At 38.1% G+C, this 25,046-nt stretch overlaps 1 protein-coding gene across 1 annotated transcript; it reads left to right on the forward strand.

Moving 5' to 3' along the window:
• Window positions 1-5,640: 5,640 nt before the first annotated feature.
• On the forward strand, window positions 5,641-25,046 carry LOC139730606 (ras-related protein Rab-7L1-like). The gene is made up of 6 exons (XM_071641461.1): window positions 5,641-5,772; window positions 11,139-11,504; window positions 18,765-18,836; window positions 21,483-21,664; window positions 22,999-23,120; window positions 24,908-25,046. The coding sequence occupies exons 2-6, from the start codon at window positions 11,369-11,371 to the stop codon at window positions 25,044-25,046; spliced, it is 651 nt and encodes a 216-aa protein (XP_071497562.1). The 5' UTR covers window positions 5,641-5,772; window positions 11,139-11,368.

Below are 25,046 nucleotides of genomic sequence, written 5' to 3' on the forward strand. Positions count from 1 at the left end.
GGACACTGGTACCAAAGATCCTACTGGTGGTACACAACGTAATCGGCGCTCAAACCTCTTGACACAAAGTCGTAGTCTCTGCTGCCGTCCCCCCGTAGACACACCATCGATCGATCGGCCTGTGACTGGGGATTCCCCAGCTGGGGATTCCCCCTGTCCCGCATTCCCCCCTCCTACCGAAATGACAGACGCCGTTCCAAACAAAGCGCATTCTGTGGGCGGTACTCACACAAGGACAAAAAAAAAAAAAAAAAGACAATTGATACCAACCCCTCGTGGCTCTCGCCCAAGGTCAGTACCTTATAGCAAACGATAGGCACATTGTGCCAAACGCTTAAATAAAAAATGAAGTTGCTGATCCGGAGCCGTGTGTTTGTCACCGATTTATTGTGTTTTTTCATCTGAGTGATGATTGGCAGCTTTAGTGGAGAGGGTCCCCTCTTCGCTTTATACCTCACACATGACCAAAAGCATAGACACTGGCGATAAACGTGATTGTCATTATTATGAAATTATACATCGAAATGTGGAATCCTAAAATTCATCGTAACGATGGGCTGAATATTATAATAATTACTAATGAAATGATGGGCAGAGTATTACTTTTCAACAAGCATAAAATTACAGGAGTGTCGGAAATTGGTAACCTAAATGCAAAACAATACTGAGTATTGTGTGCTAAGGAGATGTTTATAAGGTATCCACCAGTTCGGCATGCCAGATCTTCTCTGGGCTATTTTTTTTTCTTTCAAATAACATTCATTCATATTTCAAACAACAAATATAACATCACAATTTTCATTTACATGCATAAATTAGAGAGAAAATCAGACATGATTAAATAAATCATTTGGAAGATTAATCAACGGGTCTGCCACAACGTAATTTGTTTACCTCAACTTCCTCAAGTCTTTTCCGTAATTCTGATAGAAACATATATCTCAATCTATATTCTCTTTAACCAGCACCTTTATAATTAGGTAATACTATCAATTTAGGAATACACCATAAAGCTAAAAACATGAAATAATTTACTTCTTCTTCTTCTTCATTGCTCTTTAATAAAAGTACAATATTAATGTTAACACAAACATGAAACTATTGCTGAACTGACCAAGACTTGATAATTCCAAAAACTTTTGTTCAGTTTACACGTAATAAAAGCATGATTGTTATATTCTCATCTATTTGACAAACATCAAACATAGAATTATTACCTATTCTCCACTAGTATTGAACAAATTCATCTTTACTGGTAATATATAACGCTTTAAAATAAAATTCTTTCAACTTATTATATTTTACTTTAACCAAATTATGTTCAAAACAACCATTCCAAAATTAATCATCTTCATTTCCGATACACTTTCCCAGAAAAAAAAAAAACAAAAACACCGGGTATATACTCCATCTTGCTCAATCAATTGGTTATAAAAATACCTAGATGTTACATCACATAATCTCTTCACACTTTTTCCAATTTCTAAATGTGGGGTATCTGCTTTCTGTCAATAGATATTCATGTCAATCAGATTATCAGTAAGCCTGTCGCAGTTACGAATAATCAAAAATTACCCTTCTTCTACTCTTTCAAAAGTTCAATAATGATAAGAGTTCTTCAACCGTTTTGTATCTCCTTCCAAATAAGATGTCTTCCAGTCGGATAAGACCACTCTCAAACCATTCTTTGTAAAACAGAGGATTCTTTTTGAAAATAATATTTTGGTTGTGCCATAAAACATTCTTTTCCACAGGAAGCTTCTTTCCCAATATCCCTTTGTCCATCAGGGACCAAGCGCGCATCATTTCAATATACTAGTATGCTATCACAGTCAAGCATGGAGATTATACTATACGTAGATATCGTTGACTTGTGACTTTATTGAAAATAAAGGGACTGTAAACTGTTGTACAGTTCTGGTTAAGGTGAGGATTTTAGCTTTTAATGTTTTGCGAGATATTCAGAAACCACTCTATGAGATGTCAAAGAGCATACAATTCTAAGGGGAATCAAAAGTTTATTTGATGAAAATCGGTTTTGAAAATAATGACTGAGATATCCAAAAACAAGGTGAAATAAAGAGATCCTATAATTAAGGGCATGGCCTGTCGCCTTTTGTTATTATCGCTTTTTTTATATCTCGACCAATTTGAAAACCAATTTTCATCAAATAAATGTTCAACCCTTCTTAAAACTATATGCTCTTTCATATTTCATAAGAGGTTTCTCATTATCTCACTTATGAATGTTATAAACCCGAATCCTCCCCTCAACCAGTATCGCATATACTGTACAGGGTGATATCCCATCCGCATCGATGGGCTGTATGCGGAATTTCAGTTCTTGCAACTGATGCACGTTCATATTGAATATGGCATTTGCAACCAAATTGGATTTTCCTATTCTTATTCCTTACGGTCATCTCATCGATACAAGTAAGTAGGTCTACACTTCTTGTTTTGTCTCTTAAGTTGCTATAGGCCCTACTTTCGACTCCCGTTACAATGCGTGAAAAGAACGTCACGGAGGGGCAAAATGTATGCAATACGCGCGGAATACGTCCATCAGTAAAAATGTAATGTTCATACTACATCATATACCACCACCATCCCCCCTCCCCCCCCCCCCCCCACACGCACACTTTATAGGCTTGGGGAATTGCAAAAAGAGAAAGAAGTATATAGGGCCACTTTCATCAGTGTCTACCAAAGGACACAGGCCTTGATAGTATTAATGAACTGCATGAGGACAGCCATGTTTATAGACAGGTTTGGAGGTGCAACATCCTTTATGGAACCCGAGATGGCATAATAATGTTGAAGCTAATACATGCACTAGAATTAATAGTAGTATTAGTAGAAGTAGTAGTAGTAGTAATAGTAGTAGTAGTAGTAGTAGTAGTAGTAGTAGTAGTAGTAGTATAAAAGTAGTAGTAGTAGTAGTAGTAGTAGTAGTAGTAGTAGTAGTAGTATAGCAGCACTATAGGCTCGTTAAAAATTGGAATAAAAATGGGGGAAATCAGGGAACAAATCGGGGGGGGGGGGGGGGAAATCACAACACCCACAAATAGCAAAGGTTCCATCCTTGTACTCCACCAACTGATTTCTCCTTGTCGCAGGTTGATTGTTTTCAACAGAGAGAGAGAGAGGGGGGGGGAGCATAAGAGCATTCTTTTTTGTTCAATGGATATAGACATTGTAGGAAGATTAAAAAGCAAGATTATGGTATACATTTGATACAAATAATTCACATCAGTGATTGGGAAGGTATATGGACCGAGAGAGACTCGACCCCGACACATGCGTGTCCGTGAACACAGAAAATGAGGAATCAGAAAACATGTTATATCCACAGATTTCAAAGCACTTGTTACATCATCTCAGAACAAGCCCTATTCTAAACCCAGAATAATTATAGAATGTCGCTAGTAAAAGCCTTGTCATGGAAAAGATAATCTGTTTTAATAGCAAATTGAAACTCCCTTGACATACAGGTATTATACGTGTGTCTTTTGTCCGCTGGTCCGATCGAAACCGCACAGACACATCACTCTACTTTCAACTGACTCCATCCTCAAAAGAATTCAAGGTGGTTGTGTATTCTTTCTGTTATCTTCTTTTTTCATTACTCATCCAGAGGAAAATCTCTATTTAGCAATCGTCGTCCCAGTTACAGTTAAATAAAACTTGGGCTGATGTGATTATGTCGGGGAGTACTTAGTATACTGTAGTACGCACTCGCTGCTTTGTATTTATGTTTGACACTATACTATACTAAACAGTATCCATGAGACAAAGAGAAGGGTGATAGAGGTTTCGTTGAATCCGGATGTCTAAATCTGAGTAAGTTCGATTGAACTGCTCCCGAATCTTCACTTTGAAATCTCCTTTCATTTAACATGAAATCGATAAGTATGAGATGTATCATTAGCATTGAGATACTGTACAGTCTTGTTGTCATTTATTTTGATAATGTGTACACAATGAGGAGAAAAATGTTAGGTGATGACATCTTCGAGCCGCCTCTTTCAGTGTGCGTGTGCTAATTCTGTAACTTTGATTTCTGACTTGATCAGGTCTGTGCAATTATATGTACATAGATATTGTTTTACTCTTTGCCAATAAAGATTGCAGAGAAGCAATTCCAGCATTAACCTTTTGTAGAATATCACCTGCCATTATAACAACTTCGTGATAAGGATTATAATATTAATCATTGTCATATAGGCCTATACTGCAGATAATTTGGACGGAAGAAACACTGTACTTTTCCCAGTTCATTGCCATTTGCAACAATTATAACACAAGAGCGATAACAAAACTGACGAGAGCTGTAATGATCAGTCTATATACTGATCATTTAGGTCCTAAATTTGACAGAGATGTGTTTAGATGCAGGTTGACCATGTGAGTAATATCCAAACTCCAGAAGTGGACCCCCCCCAAAAAAAAAAAAAAACCAAAAAACCAACAAACAAACAAAACAACAACAACAACAAACAAACAAAAAACAAAAAAACAAAAACCGGTCGGTAATACATAGGGAATATCGATCGATGATGTGGTCAGTTCAATTCAATTCAATTCAAATAATTTCTTTTCCATCTAAAGTAACACATTTCACAATTCTGACAGAGGTATAAATTCAAGTGCTATTCTATTATGCTAGAACTCCCTATATTATGATGAATTCTCTTACCTTTATATCGATACCATATTATTGTATAGGGGCCTACTGTGACATCGCGAATAATGTTCAGTTGTAGTATTCTTATCCAGCGATGAAGGCACATGGGTTTTTTAATAATAAAAAAGAGATCATACACGACGGGTTGTCCTATTTTCCTCAAACTTCACTGATACTAAAGAGCTTCAAACACATGTGCTTGAAGCTCCTTGCTGATAATGCACCACTAATATCTCTGCATTGACTGAATCCGGTATTTGTGGTGAAATCCACCATCATTATCTACGGAATAACATAGGAAGGATTGTATTTGGACAGTGGCAAGTTTTCTGTAATGATTACTGAGATGGAAGGCACCTTCTTCTTGACCGTTCATTGGATTCATTTTATTTGTTGAATGCTGCTCGCCCAATCTCTTTCCGAAAAGACTGATCAGTATAAAATCACAGCTTAGACGAATGCTGCTTCTAGCATGTTTGACTCCTGACTAACGAATTCTATAGGCCTTTGATTTGATTTTCCATTGGAATTTAATACCGCTCTGTAGAATCCACAAATCTTTTGAATTAGAGATTTGGAGAGACTCAGTAATCGGTGTCCCCCCCCCCCCCCCCCCCCGACAACTATAAATTCAAAGCTCTTTAAATCAAGATCACTCGGGATGGCATACAACAAACAGCTGAGGAATATTACTTCTGTCAATGCCAATACCAACTCTGTATGCAGGTCATGTAGGGGGTGTGGTTAGTTTACAGTACTAGTACTTCGACGGCTCTGAGCTCTGGAGGAGACTGGCACCACAACTGTTACGCGCATAATAAATGCATGGACCGCTGTGGGCGCTGAACAGCGAGTTTGAGCAATGTGCATGCAGCGCAGGTGGCGCGCCGCGCGGCTGGCGCGGAGACTGGACCGACTGATCGACTGATGATGAGCTAGGCAATAGTGAGATGAAAAAATAAAAGATCTGTAAATGTGCAAGCATTGACTGAATCAGTGGCGACGGCAGCGGCGGTACTAGTATATCAGTGACCATATGAAGAGAACCAGGAAGCAATGATATAAGCATCGGTACGTCTACTCCAGTAAGCTAATTTCAATATATTTTGTCATACTGGCTTGGGATCTTACGCGATGAAATTTATCTGATCGTACGCAGGTTTTGCCTAGTCCCATGTGTGTATTTTCTTGTTGCACTTAACGGATACCTCAAATCCATGGTTGATTGATTTGTTTTCGTTTGCCATCTAACAAGATGGCTGGGTAGCCCGAATTCAGCTGCTCTAGCTGGTCTTCTACGGGGTACAGTTGTGAGTACTTCGGGCAGCGGACCACTTCACCGGGTTGTTCACCCTGTCCTGCCCTCAGTTGGCCCTGCTCTTTTTTTGGTGGTTTTGCAATAAATTTAAAAATGGGTGAATAAATTTTAAAGGCACGTAGACCTGGCGGTTTAGTCATATGCGTACGCGGGCGCACGATGCACGTTTCATACAGAGACCTATGCTATCGACTCCTCTTAAGTGCTTACGCTTTGACCCATTTCCACGAGTCCAAAGAATTAGAAGTCCGATCCACAGGCGACAGCTGTCACTGTGTAGTCAGTTAGGCTCATGATTTGGCTGATGATGACAACATTAGCAAACTTCTTTCGTGACGTCATACTAAAGGATCTCATAAGCACGCACCCTGGCATCGCTACAAACTGCATGATGTGCAGAGAAGACAACGAAGGCAACGTTGCCTACGCACTTTACTCTTGATGACAACTCAACTTCAGCAATCTTTGTATCAATGCTAACGGTGATCGGCTGTATCATCCAACATCAACAGTGCCCCCGCAACCACCGGGTCTATGTGCCTTTGAAGGGGACTCTTCATTCTTACGTGCATGGGTTGTGACTCTTTCACGCTCGGGCGAGGGACCTCCACTTTATCATGTCCTATCCGAGTTGGCAGTGACATTGAGACTAACGTGGGTTCGAACCCACGCCTGAACCTGAGCCACTTGATTGAAACTACAGACAGATAAACAACCTACTGAGTCACATTGCCGCCCTTTGTGGATATAATTACTTACTTTAATACGTACTTACTTATGGAACGATGGTGTAGGACAGGGCTTGTTCATCGATCAGGGTTGAAATGTCTTCTGCTGCTCTCCTTCCACTATTCAAAGTTATATCTTAAAGTGATATTATCCTAAAGTTATGAAACCAAAGATCAAAAGACCTGGCAAGGAGAGGGGAAAGCTAATGGAATGGAGACCAAGAACCTAATTTACTCGGGTTTTACTCAGGATCTCATCTTGATATTGCTGTACAGCATCATCATTCAATGACATTCAGAGATGGTGCTGCTACTGAGCAACTTGGCTATCAGATATCAATTTGTTTAATGCTGTTTGAAATTTTTGCATTGATATTGAATTTTTGTACATTTATGGATAGGTTATTCCTGGTTTCAGTTGACTTTGGTTTTATACACATAGATACGCTTGAGTATTGCATTGTAGATGGATCTGTTGTCATTTCCTCTTGCTCAACTGCCTTCTTTTGATAGTCATTAATTAGTAGGATATATAAGGAGGGATATATTGCACTTAGTTGATGAGTTGTTTTATTAAAAAGTGGATGAGTCGACTATGTTGTGTTCTTTGGTGCAGTGATGTCCATTGAAGGCTGTTCAGCATGGCAGTCACACTTGATGTGGAAGCGTAATCACTCGTTACAAAGCGAGCTGCTCTCCTTTGAACCATTTTGATCTTGTCTAACTGATCAGGCAAACCTGATGGGGATTCCAGACTGATACTGCATACTCCAATTTGGGATGGACTAAGGCAAGATACCAATGCAGCCTTCTGTACAGCTATGTCACACTTCAATATATTGTTCCTTACCGTTACTACCTTTGAAATTCTATTAGTATCATTTACAACCTACTTTACATGGCTGTTCCATGACATATATTGCTTGAGAGGTGAACTCCTTGGTAACGGCAGTGATGTGATCAACAGCATTTTTTTAACTCTTAAAAAATGTTGGGTAAACAATTTGGGTTACCAACCTCTATAATGATGTGCATGATTTAATAGTTCTCTGGAACAAAGTGCATTTCCCAGGTATCTGCCCAAATATTGAGCTCATGCAGATCCTTCTGGAGATGAGATTGGTCTTGACATTCTCTAATGGGGCAAAATAGGAGACAACAGTCGGGGGAGAACTAGTGTAATTCATAGGCAAATCCAACATCCTTCCTGTGCTCATCTAGCCTATAGATTCTTGGTTCACAGAACATGCTGAGACCATGTCTTCTAGAAGAGAACACATACTCTACTTAGATGCCTAGTCTAGATATTCATCATAGACATTACAGTCTGTAATCTCCGTTTGAATAATCGGGTGGTGTCGGGAAGAGCATTTTGTACCCCCAATTAAAGGACAAAATTCACCTTCATAGACATGAGGGTTGAGTGAATGCAGCAATATTATTAGAACACATCAATGAGAGTTTGAGGAAAATCGGACAATCCGTTCAAAAGTTATGAATTTTTGAAGTTTCTGCTCAGTCACGGCTGGATGAGAAGACTACTATAGCTTGTGATGTCATATGAGTACAACTATGTAAAGAAAGTATAAAGAAAATTCAAGATATTCTCACTTTTCTCACATGATAAAAGAACACTCGACTTCTCTCTTTCAAAAGTCAGGGGGAATAATATTACCGCTAACGTAAGTCAGTAACAAGTCGAGGAAATGTGCATTTATTAAAAAAGTCAAGTTTTGTGAAATTCTCTTTTTATTTTCCTTATATCGTTGTACGCATGTGACATCATACACTGTAGTAGTCTTCTCCTCCAGCAGTGATTGCACAGATACTTTAAAAATTCATAACTTTTGAACGGATTGTCGGATTTTCCCCAAACTTCCACTGATGTGTTCTACTAACATTGTTGCTTTCACTCAATCCACATGTATATGAAGGTGAACTTGTCCTTTAAGCGGAAGTCCTGACTTAACGGAGAGCATGTTTAGTCTGGTAGTATCGAGCAGAATAGCTCGTACCCCCAATTAGATTGAATACCTGATGAAACCGAGAACATGTTTCATTTACATCGCAGATACCACACACTACCGGTAATCACACACCTCACTGTATCGTATACACACAGCACAGTAGGTCACTTATGGCCACAGCTTAATGTTTATTACTGTGTCACTGTTTGTACTTAGTGCTGATGCTAGGGTTTGTACATGGCATACATACATGTAGCTGTAAATGCATGCTATTCGTAGTGATATGGCTAGTCAGTAATACACTGCACATTTAGCATGTTAAAATGTAAACCTACTAACTGCTCTATAGAGTCTCAGCACCTCACTAGTATGTTTCATCTGAGTTTATATGTACACAAATTCTGAATAACTGCTGGAAACTTTGGAAATAGATTAGATTCATCCAGAAACTTCCTACCTATTTAACCGAAAGGCTGCTGTACGATCCGATTATCCAGTAGATATAACGCACGTCAGAACTGTTTCTTTCAGCTTGTATGTCGATTGTTAAGTGGAATACCCAATTATGCAGTACTAGTACCTGATGAGGCAGAGAGTACTGTACTTATGTTTTGTACTGACTTTCTGCTTGTTGATGGTAAGGTGGGTACACCAACTTAAAGGGAACGCAAACCCAAAGAGCAATGTGGATTGAGTATAAGCATCAACATTAGTAGATCACATCAGTGAAAGTTTGAAGAAAATCGGACAATCGATGCAAAAGTTATGAATTTTTAAAGTTTTGGTGTTGGAACCGCTGGATGAAGAGACTACTAGAGGTTATGATGTACGAGTGGACAACAATACAAAGAAAATATAAAGGAAATTCAACAAAAATTCACTTTTCTAGCATTATGAAAGAGCACTTGACTAACCACTTTCAGAAAGCAGGGGGAATAATTGCTACCCTTAGCATATGTCAGTATCAAGTTGATGGAATTTGTAATTTTCATGAAAAATGAATTTTTGCGGAATTTTCCTTAGATTTTATGTATATTGTTGTCCACTCATACGTCATAACCTCTAGTAGTCTCCTCATCCAGCGGTTCCAGCACCAAAACTGTAAAAATTCATAACTTTTGCATCGATTGTCCGATTTCCTCAAACTTTCACTGATGTGTTCTACTAATGTTACTGCTTTCACTCAATCCACGTTGCTCTTTGGGTTTGTGTTCCCTTCCCAGTCTGTACTTCTTTAGTTGCAATCTCTGTAGAAGACCTTCAGAGATTTTCTCACTTCAGAATGTGCCATAGTCATACCAGCTCTTGGTCAACTACTCATTCAATGGAAGTCCACCACAGCTGTGCAAATATACTCTATAGCTCAGTAACTAGTACGTTGTACTCGAAAGAGAAGAAGAGCACTTATTAGCTGTGGTTAACTTTGGAGAGCATTGCTATGTATTACAGTATACACTACACTGAATTGTGACCTGTGATATGGAACTTTTTCATACCATTCTCAATATGAGGAGCTGCATGAGTTGAGGAGTATGAGGCTTATGGTCCACTTGCTGCGAGTAAACACTTGATGGTAAAAGAGTTGTGGTAAGGTATTGTATGCAGTCATTAAAGGCCTCTGATCTGCAGGCTTACTAATTTCAAAAGTTGTACATAACACTGTAGTAGAGTTAACTATACACAGCCCAGTCGCTGTGCGTTTTTACAGCGACTGGGCTGTGTATAGTTATAGTAGAGTATGATATTGTATCGGTATGTTTCACGATAGTGCCTATGCAGAGGTTTGACACACAGTATGTTTCATAGTCCTAGGTTGGTTTGTCACTATGTTGCCATGTGTCAGAAATTCATGTTTGTTTATAGATTGCCTCACTCTGTATGTGTTTTGGATCTTACTATACATACTCCATGACAACTCCAGTTATAACGAAGTCCTCAGAACCGGCATTTTTCTTTCGTTATATCAAAATTTTGTTACAACCGACCAAATAAACAATGAAAAGCAAAGAGTAGATAATGTTGCAGCCTGAATTTTTATTTTGTTGTTACCGGAATTTTGTTATTACTGTGCTCGTTAGAACGGGAGCGCACTGTATGTTTAAAGTAAGATTCAGGACAAAAATGATTACATTTTGTGCAGTTCTTCATCACATAAGGAATTCTACACTGTCAACAATATCATGGTCTGTGACCAAGATACAGTGTACTTCAACAATTTTAAAAATTGTCCGTAAGAAGCCATATGACTGGTGGAGGATTTTCTAACATTCATAATGTCAGTTCTGTCTGATTACTGGTTGCATTTCCTTTCAGCTTTTGCTGCTCCACAGCTGTGATTGTTGACTTGTTCCGTTGACTCTGTCTGTATAATGAATTTCGCATTTGTGGTCAGATTTTGTTCAAATGAACTGCATTTTTCATTTCCATCTTGAAAGCAGGAAACTACCAGTGTGTGGAAAGGACAGCCACTAACATCATTGACAGGCTGTGGCTGCCATTTGATGGACCACAGAGACTGCAATACCTACTGGATGCTGCAGTTCACACCATCAACTTCAGATATGCCAGTATAGGGAGACTTGCCTCCTGTCATTATCACCAGCCAGAAGATCTTCCATGGTGCTGTGACATAACAACATCTGTGCTGCTGATTTTGAGAGGTCTAAGGATGGATGACCCAAAGCATGTTAAAGAAAAACTTTTTAAAGTCATAATAGTTGGTGACTCTCTGGTAGGCAAGACAACGTTTGTGCACAGATATGTCAGTGGCAAGTTTGACCCAGGTTTCAAGACAACTGTTGGTGGTAAGTGAAAAAAAAAGACCAAAGGATCTGGTCATGTTAATGTTTGATGAGAAAATTCTGTTCAGTTTGGTAGTTCTTTGCTAGAATAATAATTCAATTCAGTTATAATTGTGGCTTACTCAGGAAAACCACCAAGGCCCAACTCATAGAGGTAGTTTAATTCAAATCCATGGTTAAAACGAGACATGAAAACTCGTCACATTGAGGACGAGTTAGGTGATACGCTTGTGGTCATCAGATGACAGTCATCTGTGATCGACAAAGAAAAGAATGTGATATAGGCACCTTGAAGTTATATTGAGCGTACATGCGAAACCGTTTCTGTAACCACTCGGCCACGGGTCATCCACGGAAATGGTAAGACAAAAAAAAAACAATGTATAGATATAACAGGGGGAAAGTCAATGCCCACTCAACCAACGTGGCCGTGTGAACATCTATTGCATTGCTAGACGGAAAAGCGGCCTTGTAACGACTGAGGTCGCTATGCCATTTCTGGCAACTTGGGAAAAATACGTCCCGCAGACATAAAACCTATAATCGGCTGGTTTTGATACCTTGCCTTTAATCACAATTTTCAGTGTAATGACGTCATCAAATTACAAAACAATGACATCGTCTTGAAAGACAATTGTTCCGAAGTACAACAGCTCAGTCGTCGTCATTACATACTATGATCGGTTTGACAAAGTCAACCTGCAAAATTGTGCTGCAGTCGAAGCAATGTGGTCTCCAACACACAAAAAAGAGGGATATGGCGTGTGTGTGTGTGTCTGTGTGTGTGTATAGGTGCGTTTATATACGTACGTGATTTCTACATGGACGAATATGTAATACAAAATTGAAGAAAAAAAAGTAAAATAGCTAAGTATTTTGTTTCGTGATCTTGTGGGGTTCCAACCCGCAACCTTACGTCTCTGAGACGTCGCCTTTAGCCACTCGGCTATACGTCTCGACGAGAAAATATGGGGAACGTAAACTTATGTATGTGAAAGATACATGAGGAATCGTTTTGTCCACATTCCATTTTCATTTTCAGTTTTAAACTGCAAAATTGTCAATCTGATGAGGAGATTTCAAAGAATAAAATGCATGATTACTGCAGCTTATTGTCTCAGCTACAACATACTAAAGTTTCAGAGGAAATGAAGCAAAATCAGCTGAGATAGAGGTGCTTAAACGTTGCTAAGTCAATGCATGGTTTTAAAAAAAATCACCTCCCATAGACATAACACGTAAACTTGTCCGATTTTGTGTCTTTACTTTTATCACAACTTAAAGTATGATGACGTCATCAAACTAGAAAACATCGATATGGATTTGAAAGACAGTTGTTTAATGTATAATATATAAATCGTACGTTGTCAGTTTGCTAATGACATGACGTTCAATCACAGGTATATGAGGCAGCTATTAGTACCTGTATGAAATTATTATAGGCATGGTTATCAAATTCCCTTAAAATTTCTTTATTATTGCTTTATTTTTACACACAGTTAAGCTATCTCTTTAAACTCGTCACAGTTTAATGAGAATCATGAACATCATACATTAGTACCATATTCAGTTCCATAGCTGATCGCGTTTGCTAATTAATTAAGATTTATTGTCTAGAATGTGCCATATGGCCAACCTGTATACACACGTGGACACACAAACACAATGCTAAATGTATGTATCAAACCTCTGTAACACAACTTTGAACTAACTGTAGAAAGTGTCGCTGCACTTATCATACATACTTTTTATCATTATCTGAAACTCCACAAAAACCACTAATTGACAAATAATCATCAATACAGAAGACTGACTTAAAGGAACAATTCAAATACCTTTTTTTACAATGTATAGCTTCTTACATGTATAAAATCAGCACAAAGTAACCACGACTACATTGTGTTACTGAATTGATATGAACAAATTTCATTTTGTTACAATATACCATGATCAGCTTGAAAAGCCCAGCCTGCAATATTTTGCAGCAGTCGAAGCAATGCAGTCTCCAACGATAAACAAAGGGATACTGTGTGAGTGTGTGCGTATAGGTGTGTTTACATGCGAACGTGACTTCTACATGGACGAAGGTGTAGTACTCCATTGAAGAAAAAAAGTAAAAAAAAAATTATTATTTTCTTTCGTGCTCTTGTGAGGTTCGAACCCGTACGTGTGCAACCTCACGTTTCTGTGACGACACCTCTAACCACTCGGCCATACGTCTCGACGAGAAAATTAGAGGAACGTAAACTTATGTACGTGAAAGATGAATCAGGAATCGTTTCGTCCGCATTCCATTCTCATTTTCAGTTTTAAATTGCAAAATTGTCAACCTGATGAGGAGATTTCAAAGAATAAAATGCATGATTACTGCAGCTTATTGTCACAGCTACAACATACTTAATTTTCAGAGGAAATGAAGCAAAATCATCTGAGATAAAGGTGCTTAAACGTTGTCAAGTCAATGTATGGTTTTTAAAAAAATCACCTCCCATAGACATAACACGTAAACTTGTCCGATTTTGCGTCTTTACCTTTAATCACAATTTAAAGTATGATGACGTCATCAAATTTCAAAACCATGACATGGACTTGAAAGGCAAATGTTCAAAGTAAAACATATCTGAATTTGGGGTGATATTAAGCTTAAACAATAGAGATACGAGTAAATGAATGTCAGAAAGAGTACCTCAAAAAATTTAATTCCACTTTTTTGATTTCAGATGATGATATGATGACGTCATGAGTTTTCCTGGCAATATTGGTACTTGAAACGTTATTTCCAATTCATATGCTTTTGTAATATGCAATAGAAATATAGGGTCAATGGACGATTTAAAGAGCTATGGCGACATAAACAAAAACATGTTTTTTCACTATATTTGCAGAAAGACGCGCGCGCGGAATTTCAACTTTGACGCCAGTGCATTCCTTTGTTATAGGTCAAAATCGATCGGAAATCAATGGATATTGTTACTCAAAGTATCAGAAATCCAAATCAGTCAAAAAAATTGCATTTTCATGTTAGTTACGCCCTCTGCGCGCGAAATTGCGCGGACGGACGCGCACGCGAGAAAATGTTTGAAACGCTTAAAATTGTCTGAAACTTCGAGATTTCCCATTGGGAAGTCGTTTTGAGCCTTTTAAAATTTTGACGCGCGCAAACGCGCGCGTAATGATGACCTGGGTAACTAGCGTTAAAATGTAAGATAGAGCGTGACCTGAACTTTGTGTCCACCGAAAATGATACAGAAATGATATCTAGTTATGAAGTTATGATCGATCATGTGACAAGGTCCGAAAATCACAAAATGGCGCCTAGATGACGTAATAGATATGTTACTGTCACGAAAACCTTATTGTGGCTAGATATTGTTATGAGACATGTTGACTGAAAATGTCATGTTATTCCGTAATGTCATTGTTGAGATATTGACGACACAAAATGTGGCAGAAAGAAAGAAGAATAAAAAAAAAGAGAAATTTTGGCAATCACAATAGGTGATACGCTGATAGCGTATCACCTAATGATGGCCATGGACTTTTAAAATGTGCATGAGATATACATGCCATACACATGTACGTGTCAGCATGCATTCATTTTCTGATGCCTGCTGCCTTCCATGTTGTGACATGTACATTTGTGCAATCAAATTGGCTAGATTTAAATTACCTTGGTGAATTTAGTTCCATCAAAGTAGTATGGATGGTTGCATCACTAAATATGAATGGTATTGTACGATTTGATTCTGAAATTATTTGTCCCATTTATGGTAAAATTAACTTCCTGTTTTATAGGACATTGCTATATGTGGCATTCATTTCATACATGTGATGTTCATTGTTTAATGTGATACAAGGGGAACAGTAAATTCAAACTAGCATTTCCTTGTACACATATCGGACATGCTGTGGATTGTTAGTATCTCAAGTAGTGACAGGACAAAACCGAAAGTTTGATGCTACTAATTATAAGATTGTTGGGGACATGATTTTCTTGTCCATTTTAATGAGTGATACAAATTTTGTTTTCTGGCTTTTGATTGAAAACTTTATCATGTCACCTGCCAAGATGTAGTTCAAGTGGTAATTACAAGAACAAGAACAAAAACAATAGCAACAAAGTATTTCATGTAAAGACTAGAATATCCCCATTCACCTGTGTATTTCCTGCGCAATCACATCCATTAACTGAACTTAACATGTCAAAGGCAGACAAAATTGCAAGTACCGGGTATGCACTTAATGATAAGTGTGTGTGTCAACATTTGTTGCCAAGATAACATTGAGAGGAATCTGTATCATTAAAAATATCATGTTCTTAGCACTTCCAAGAACCATTATCCATCAGTAGGCCCTACCTATTAATTGCAAGAGTGTGTCAATATTTGTGCACAAGTCTAGAAACCCCCCCCAAAAAAAAAAAAAAAAAAAAAAACCAACAAAAAACAAAAACAAAAAACAAAAAAACCTGCATTTTGTGGATTAACAATTACCATACTGTGTTGTAAATACAAGTATGTACATGCCTTTAAATCTCTGTGTGAAGATCAACAGTTTCTTGACAAATGTACACTCTTGGCAAATTATAGATTTCCTCTTTATGTAGTTAGACTTTAGAACCTTCTTTAATTACAGTTATAAAAATAAGAAAGGGTGATAAGAAATAGACAATTGTTTACCAAGTTCAGAGATCTTTTTTTTTTCCCCGCAAGGGGGGGGGGGGGGGGGGGGTGGGATGCAAAATATTCAGCCATAATTTCTGCAATGAATGTCCAGTGGTGGGTGGTGTCAATTGGTAGACAGGTTAAAAATAAATTGACAATCATTTGCATAAACATGTTATTGGTTGTAGGTCAAATGTCAAATTGTACTTTGATTAAAATATGTGATTTTTAGTGATTCTCACAGCTAGGACTATATGGCAATGAGGATTTGTACAAATACCAGTAAGTGCTAAAATAGATATTTGCTAGCAAAGTCCAATAGTAATACTGTGTGATGCAATGGATAGAAATTATTTGGAAAAAAAAATGCCCTTGTGCAGAGTGCTATTTAAAAGGTTAGTCCTTGATCAGTGGTCATCAGCTCACTCATTTGCTATTCTTATCAACAGTATGACAACTGTTCTGCAGAAATTAGTGAAACTTCACAATTTTACAACTTTTTTAATCTTTATCTGGTTTGATCAAATTTTCACTGTTGTACTCATACAATTTTACTCTTTCTTATCAAAGAAAGTTATAGCTGGGGTGGAATTCCTCTTTAAATTCCTCTAGTTGTCTAGCCCACTGGAGGTGCGGGGAGAGTAAGGGATTGTCTGCGGCGTCTGTCCGTCCGTCCATAACACTACAACCACTCAAATAACTCTCTACTGACGACTTCAATTTCAATCAAACTTGGAGGGAAAAGTGGTGATACAAAATTACACATTTTATTAAAAATGAAGGTCACCTCAAGGTCAAAGGTCACAGGCAGGAGTCTATGAACTTTAGGGCCCAATGTTAAGTTTTTACAGCGCGTTTCGATTATGGCTCTTAAGTTTTGATGTATAAGTCCATTTGTGACCAAACTTGGATGGTACATTTCCCTTGGGGAGTTGACAGTCTCCAAAAGGTCAAAGGTCGTAGACAGGGTCAACAAATTTTTAGGGTCCAATGTTAAAGGTATTAGCCCACATTTGCAAACCCACGAAAATCAAAACTGCATAAAACAGGTCCAATATGACTTCAAGTACAAGTTATAACAGTATATACCTCACCTGTTGCTCTTTGTCTATACCATTCGATAAAAGAGAGAAAATCATCGTTTTAAAATCAATTTTCAAACCGGGTCAACCCGACCCAAAATCGAATTACGAGCGCGGGCTATAGCTACGTACATGTAACTTACACATGTATCGCATGCATGTAGTACGTACGTGGACCGGAGCTAGCGAGCGTTATACGCATGCATACGGTGCATTTTCATTTATTTTTATGAAAGTAATGGACTAATTGGAACGAAATTTTGCACAGGTACAAAAGTGTAGGTGTTACTGCAATCATACCCAAACTCCATGCTAACTATGAGACCAATTGCTGCAGGTTTACAAATGTGGGCTAATACCTTTAAGTTTTTACGAAACGTTTTGATTATGGCTCATAACTTTTGATCCCTATGTCCATTTGTGACCAAACTTGGATGGTAAATGTCCCTTGGGGAGTTGAAGGTCACCACAAGGTCAAAGGTCACATACAAGGATCAACGAACTTTTAGGGCCCAATGTTAAGTTTTTACGGCGCGTTTCCATTATGACTCATAACTTTGGATCCCTATGTCCGTTTGTGACCAAACTTGGATGGTAGATGTCCCTTAGGGAGTTGAAGTTTGTCACAAGGTCAAAGGTCACAGACAGGGGTCAACAAACTTTTAGGGCCCAATGTTAAGTGTTTATGGCGCATTTTGATTATGGCTCAGAACTTTTGATCCCTATGTCTGTTTGTGACCAAACTTGGCTGGTAAATGTCCCTTGCATAGTTGAAGGTCACCACAAGGTCAAAGGTCATAGGTGGGGTCAATCAACTTCTGGGAGTTAGAAAAACATTAATTTCTTCTACGTGAATGGACGAGACACATTTTGGCACTTGCCTTGTATTGCTGGTATTCATTATCCCAATTTACTTTGACTTACACTTGAAGAGTAAAAAAAGTACCGGTACCCCAGAAAAAAAGAATGGTATGATTGTAGACAATGACAGAAAAACTTGAAATCAAGAAAACAACAACAACAACAACAGTTGACCAGTTATATGTTGGTAAATTGTGGTCCCATTTAGTCACCTGCCAATTTTTATTCAACACAGTGTACTGGTATTGTCTATGTAAATGTTTGTATCCTGTTTTACAAAGCCTTCATTTGCTTGAAATGCCCAGGTAGACCACATTATATATTTTTGTCAACTCTTCATGGATAATTCAGAAACCCTTATCTGGGCAGAAGTTTAATTTGAATCATGGAACAATGTTTCTGCTTAGTAAAATGTGGTCAGAAACATACCAGTGCTGTTACTTAACAACTCATTTGTGGTCTTTGTTGGATGCTGTGTACGATGACTCTAATATTCATGTGGCTGTATTTCCAACAGCTGTGAATTGGTCAATGTTTTCATGTTGTATTTTATTTTCATTCACTTTTCTCCCACAGATGCATTCTCCTTTCACTGAAACACAAATTTGTACTGTGCATGTTTTATGATGGTGTGTATGTTCACTTTTTATTTTCAGTTGACTTTGCTCTAAAGAAAATCCAACGGTCGGAGGATGACATTGTCCGACTGCAGCTGTGGGATATAGCAGGTATGCTCAACTTTGTGTTGATGGCAAAAAGTAGACTAGCATTGCCATAACTAGACCTCATTTTTCTTTAGAATTTCCTTGTGGAATACTGCTGGTTCCTGCTACAAGCAACCTCAGGAAATGACTTTCATCTAAAGTAACGGAAGTGCCCATGGAAACGATTTCACTAATGTGTGCAGTCATTCCCTTTCAGCATAATTGTTAAAGCAGTGCTGAAGTTTCTTGACCAAACTGTTTATTGCTAGTGGATGTATATTATACTGTCAGGGATATATGTGACCGTGCATCACAAAACCAGCAAAAGGTTGCACCCCTTAATATTATTTGAGGACTCAAAGAAGGTGAAATGGGCCAACTGAGTCAATCTTGAGTTTTTCATATTTTCTGAAAGAGCTATCCTTCTTCTACATTATTTCACATTTTGGGATCATAACATGAATGGGAAAGTGTGTTTTCAGCAGTTTTTCTACAACCCTTTTTGTGGAGAGTAGAATGATCAGGTATGTCTTGGTGGGCCCTTTTCATTTCTTGAAAATCCTTTGCACACTCTTTACTTTCTCAACTCTAATAACTTTTGGAAGGATAATGCTATTGCTTTGAGAGTTGGCATTAATCATGGACAGAATGTGTTGATAGAGCACACTCAATTTCAGCTTAATCTGATAATCCCTTCATTGTTATTGGTCCAGTGGTTTACATCCTGTGTTTTGTCCCTGTCATAGCAAACCTAACATGGTTTGGTAAAGATTAAGCTCTTGAATAGACCCTGTACTTCAGAATCTCTTTTCTCAGTTCACACTTTTCCAGAGTGTGTGCTTTCTCTCCAATATTAAGATAGGCTAGGAGAGTCCATTTGAATTGAGTATACATCATTTTAAAGCATAGAGTCTGCTCTTTCAGAATCTGCCCTTAACTAAAAATTCATGTCTGGCGACTTTTTGTTGGTTTTGTGATGCGGGGTCACTTATATTCTCTGCATTGTGCTTTTTTTTCTTTATGTGTGTATGTTGGAGTGGATTTGGATTGTGTAGTCACGTTGCCATAAGATTGTTCTTCTCAGTGATTACAATAAGTGTGACATTATGGGGAGGGGGGGGGGGGGGGGGGTGGCACAAACTTACCAAAAACTTAACCAGCTTAACTAGGATGGTTTAGAATCATAGATTTGTGTTTTGTGTGTGTGTGTGGGGGGGGGGGGGGGGGTGTTCTGTAATCAATATCAATATGATGACAAGCAGTTTTGGTATCATAAAGTTTTGTAGATTTATTCACACATTATTCAGTAAGTTTGGCTGAGGTATAAACCTTTAATAGTGCAAGCAAGGAATATATGACATGTTTTACAGTCGACGTTTTCCATCTGTGCAACGTTGGACTGTAACAATATATTGCCCTCGTGTAACCTTAACTCTGAAACATGCTGAGCGAGGTTGAAATTATGTGACTTCTTAAAACCTTCCAATGATATTTGGAAAGCTGACATATTGCATTGTGAAGCTTACATGAATTACATATTGCAATATTTGGCATTATCATCTGTATCAGGATGTTTTAGCAGTGCATTAAAAATATGTATTCTCATCCGTTCAATTTTCACTGTGCAATAGAAGAGCATGTTGGAGGGAATACATAGGCCAATGTATTAATTCCCCATAGATTACCGTTGTTAGTGGCTATGCAATAATACGGCATATTTTGTCTCGTCTGTTACACGAGCACTTGCTGAGTGCGTAAATGCTTGCTACTGTACAAAGTGACTGAAGTCTTGTTACAATTCACAAGCACACAAACATCTTACTCGTTTCTAGTTGCTACATACTCAGTGACGCATGTCCAGCAACTAGCAAGTGCGAGTCACTCCTTCATTTGAGTGTTGACTTCAAAGACTAGTAGAAATATGGTACTTTTGTACAGTTTGTGCCTTCTCTAGATGATAATAGATGATGATAATTATATATGGATGTCTTTAATTCGTGGAATGCCAGGGAATATTGCACTCATTCATCCTCGATTTGTGCAATGTTCCCTTGTATTCCATTCATTGTTATCCAATATAATATGATTATCCCACAAAAGGGACTTGTTTACAAATTTTGCATGTCTGAGGATAGTAGTATACATGGTAGTATAGTATTTCCTTTTAGTTACAGGAGATATTTATGCAAATGGAAGTGTATAACCATGCTATCATAGTACACACTATTCCTACTGAGATAATGGAATTTGTTGCACATAAATATGAACTCCATAAACCATGATTTGAGTTGTCTGACATTGATATGTCAGAGACTCCAACTCTCCTGTTTTCGACGGGAGATCTCCCGCCGAAAACCCATTTTTGCAAAATCTCCCGTTCTCCCGTTTGAGATTTAATTTCTCCCGCCCTGGCTCTTTGTCTCCCGTTGGAAGGGATTTCTTACTTATTTCTATCGTATGTTGAAAAAATAAGCCTTAGATAGCACAAGAGAGCATCTAGAACCCTAGGAACTTCGCGCTTCGCACACAGCAAGTTGGAGTCTCCCGTTTGCTAGGGGTTTCAGGCGGGAGAATCTCCAGATCAGAAGGTGCTTGGGGTTGGAGTCTCTGATATGTTAAAGAGATATGAAATCATTACCTGTGAATCACTTTCTTGATCTTTCCATGTAGGCCAGGAGAGAGTGAGTTCCCTAACCAGAGTCTACTACAAGGATGCCTCAGCTTGTGTAATCATGTTTGACATCACATCGCGGAAAACATTCAACAGTGTGATGAACTGGAAGAAGGACGTTGACAAGAAGGTCACCTTGTCAAATGGAAATCCAGTTCCTTGCCTTCTACTTGCCAATAAGGTGATCTTATTCTTTCTTCTCCAAAGCTGCTCTTTAATAATCCTCTTCACCCCATCTCCCCCCCCCCCAATAATTGTCTTGATTTTTATTATATGAGTGCTAATGTGCAGTAGATTGATGCTAAGGCAGGCTGCTGTACTGTGATGTCATTGCCACTAGGTTGTTTCATTGGGTGCTTAACCTTTCAAGATTTCTATTAGGTACCTAGGTAGGAAAGTGATGTGTTTATGCATAGAATTTGATATTGAGACATACTGTGTCTAGACAGTTGTGGTGCCTTTTGGGCCTTTCTGATTCAAATGAAGTGCCAGACAGTTGCACAGCACAGTTTACCTTGTAGACCAACAGATCATGATCACCAGGAACTATAAACTGTATTTGCTGACATATTGTGAAAGATGCAACAGCTGTCTGGCCTTCATGCACACTTGATTTGTACACATTGAATGGAAACGACTGTGCAAATAAGATGCACATTCTCATTGCTCCATTTAGGATGATTTGGTTTTGTGACCAACTGCCAATAATGCTTGCAATAGCAATGATGCTTCTCAAAAATAGGTCAGTGACAAGAACAAAGAATTGCCCAAAAGGAAATGTAATGTGAGAATGTCACTCCATGTCACTTGTCCTTGTCATATTTTCCCGGTACACGTGGTTCAATGAACAGTGTCCGGGCACTATAGCATTGGTATTCTATATTTTTTTCCCGACCTGTGTATCTCAAAATAACTACATGTATATTGTTATAGAATAGTATATCATTCACTCATTATTTATCTAGCGATCCACGTCCGACAAGCTTTGCTTTTTAGTGGATCACTATTTTCCATGATCGAATTTATTTTCCGCTCGCCCACGTAGTATTTGTACAGTGTTCCTCTTTATTATTGTACATACATGTTGTTCTATAATTTGTCTCGTATATTACATGAATCTTTTGCAAGCGTTTGAACAATATCATTTAATGACATGTATACATTGTACTATGTTTTTGATTTTCGTTGATTGGAAATAAACTATGATTGAATTGAATTGAAAATGTGAGAATGTCACTCCATATGCCATTTTCTTTTGTTATCAGCCCATTAAATTTGTGATATTGATATGAAATTTGAATGACACCATTAGTTTCAGTTTTCCTTCTAACAATGCTATTTTATTCTTCTGCAGTGAGAAAACCAGAGCAGATCACTGATGCAGCAGAGTCCTGCTCGGACAAACATAAAACACGACCACCAAGTGGGTCTACTTTAGTCTGTTGAGGAGATTTGAGATGTGTTTAGATCATGTGCATGCCATGTCACTAATCCCACATCTATTTTCATACCCAGATTGATCTTCCTAACCCAGTGGTCAAAGAAGATGAGATCAAGAACCTGTCCCACAGCCAGGACTTCTTAGGCTGGAACAAGATCTCTGTCAAGGACAACACAAATATAGAACATTCCATGAAGTAAGACTGCCTTCCAATTACTTAATAATAATGATAATCATAATAGTGGCTACTTGTATAGTGCGCAGGTCCACCTTTCAGTGCTCATGGCGCTTCAAAAAGGAAAAGATAGATATATACATGTATACATGTTGAAACATGACAACAGAGAAGGAAATGGCAAACAACAAACAAACACATACCAGATAAAGAATGCAATATTTTTGAACATTATAGACAGCAATTGTAGTCCTCAGTGTGAGAGGAACAGATACGTTTTAAGTTTGGATCTGAATGTCTCTGTAGAAACTTACCCTGTTGTACTGCATGGAAAAAGTGGGATATCATTTTATTGGTTCGTCTTTGTGTCAAATGCTTTTCTTTCCTGTGATTGCACATTACAGTCAATGTCATATTAAAAAAGAGGAATAAAATTAATGTATTTCACAGCTCCACATGGGTACCATACACATGTATGGTGCTTCCATTAATGGAAAAGGGAAATGATCAACAACCAACTTATGTAAATGTCTCATAGTCAATTTGCTTTTGCAATTCTGGTGGATTAAGCACACATATGCAAGGTTGACTGTAAGGAAACTAGCTTGGTGAACACTCAGAACTAGCACAGACTTTAATTGAGCTGTCCTACATGGAGGCATACAGCTAGGTCAGCAGCACAACTCGAGGCACAGTTTATGCCATGGCATGCTACCTGTTACATCTCAGTCACAATCAGTGCATGCAATGTATGGCATCCCATATAAATGTTATGCCACATCACTTATAAATTGTTGCACTGCATTTATAGGCCCTCTTTTCATGTGATCTGCAATGATAAAATGCATAGTTTATCCATTGTCACACAGAGTTGACACTTGGTCTGCCACAAGTTTGCATATTGTGTAAAGTGGCTGCATCAATTTATAGTCATGGGTGGGCCTAACTTGCCCCGCAATCATACATTAATCTGTTTTTGTGTTTACCAATTTTTGACATGAGTGAACTATTTTCATGTCATGTACAAATCATGTGTAATCCGTGTTGCCATGTGTGCACACCACAGGATATTTTTAGTGAATGATCAGATGTAAATTGTTGATTGACAGAACATCTTGATATGTCATCTCCACCAAATATGTGACGGTTGACAAAATTATGCACAATGTAATATAAACTATTCAATCTAAGAATATGTGTTCAAGACCAAATGGACATGTTTCAGTGCACACTGGTATGTTTTGTCACCAAAGTTATTTTAATAGCAAGAGCTTTTTTGCCTGTAGTTTGGTTTGTGAAATATTCAGCAAAATAGTAAAAAATCATGAAGACATATAAAGTTCATAAATATTCTGAAGTCCTGCAACAAGCCAAGATGTAGTGTGTCATCTGCCTTGAACCTATGAACACTCCCACTGTATGCTGTGATATAAACCTGTCCATTCTAGGTCAGTTGTGCACACAAGAGTCTTGTGTCATGTACAAACATTTTGTATATACAGTGGACTGCTGTTATAAAGAAGTCCTTGGGACCGGCAATTTTCTTTCGTTATAATCATATCAAAATTTCGTTATAACCGAACAAATAAACAATAAAAATACATAGTATGGATAATGCTGCTGCCTGAATTTTTACTTTGTTTTAACCGAAATTTCGTTATAAGCATGTTCGTTATAACAGGGGTGCACAGTAAATGGTTTTGCTCATCAAGCCATGTGTTATATTTGATGCCACTCCTCAAATTGATCTCATAAAGCCGATATACTGTAACACTGCTCCTTTTGCTTTCCTCCTTTCTTGCTCGTAGCTTCCTTGTGGATGAGATCCTGGCACAGACGACTGTGGTGAGAGAAATGTCTTACTCAGAGGGTAGAGTGGACAGTGATGGCCGGATTGTTGTGCAGGAGCAGAATAACAAGTCTAGGCTTCTTTCCTGCTGCTCCTGA

This window comes from Diadema antillarum, unplaced genomic scaffold, assembly GCF_040938485.1.
Source record: "Diadema antillarum isolate AM-2024a unplaced genomic scaffold, OU_Dant_1.0 seq00000322_RagTag, whole genome shotgun sequence".
NCBI classification, from domain to species: Eukaryota; Metazoa; Echinodermata; class Echinoidea; order Diadematoida; family Diadematidae; genus Diadema; species Diadema antillarum.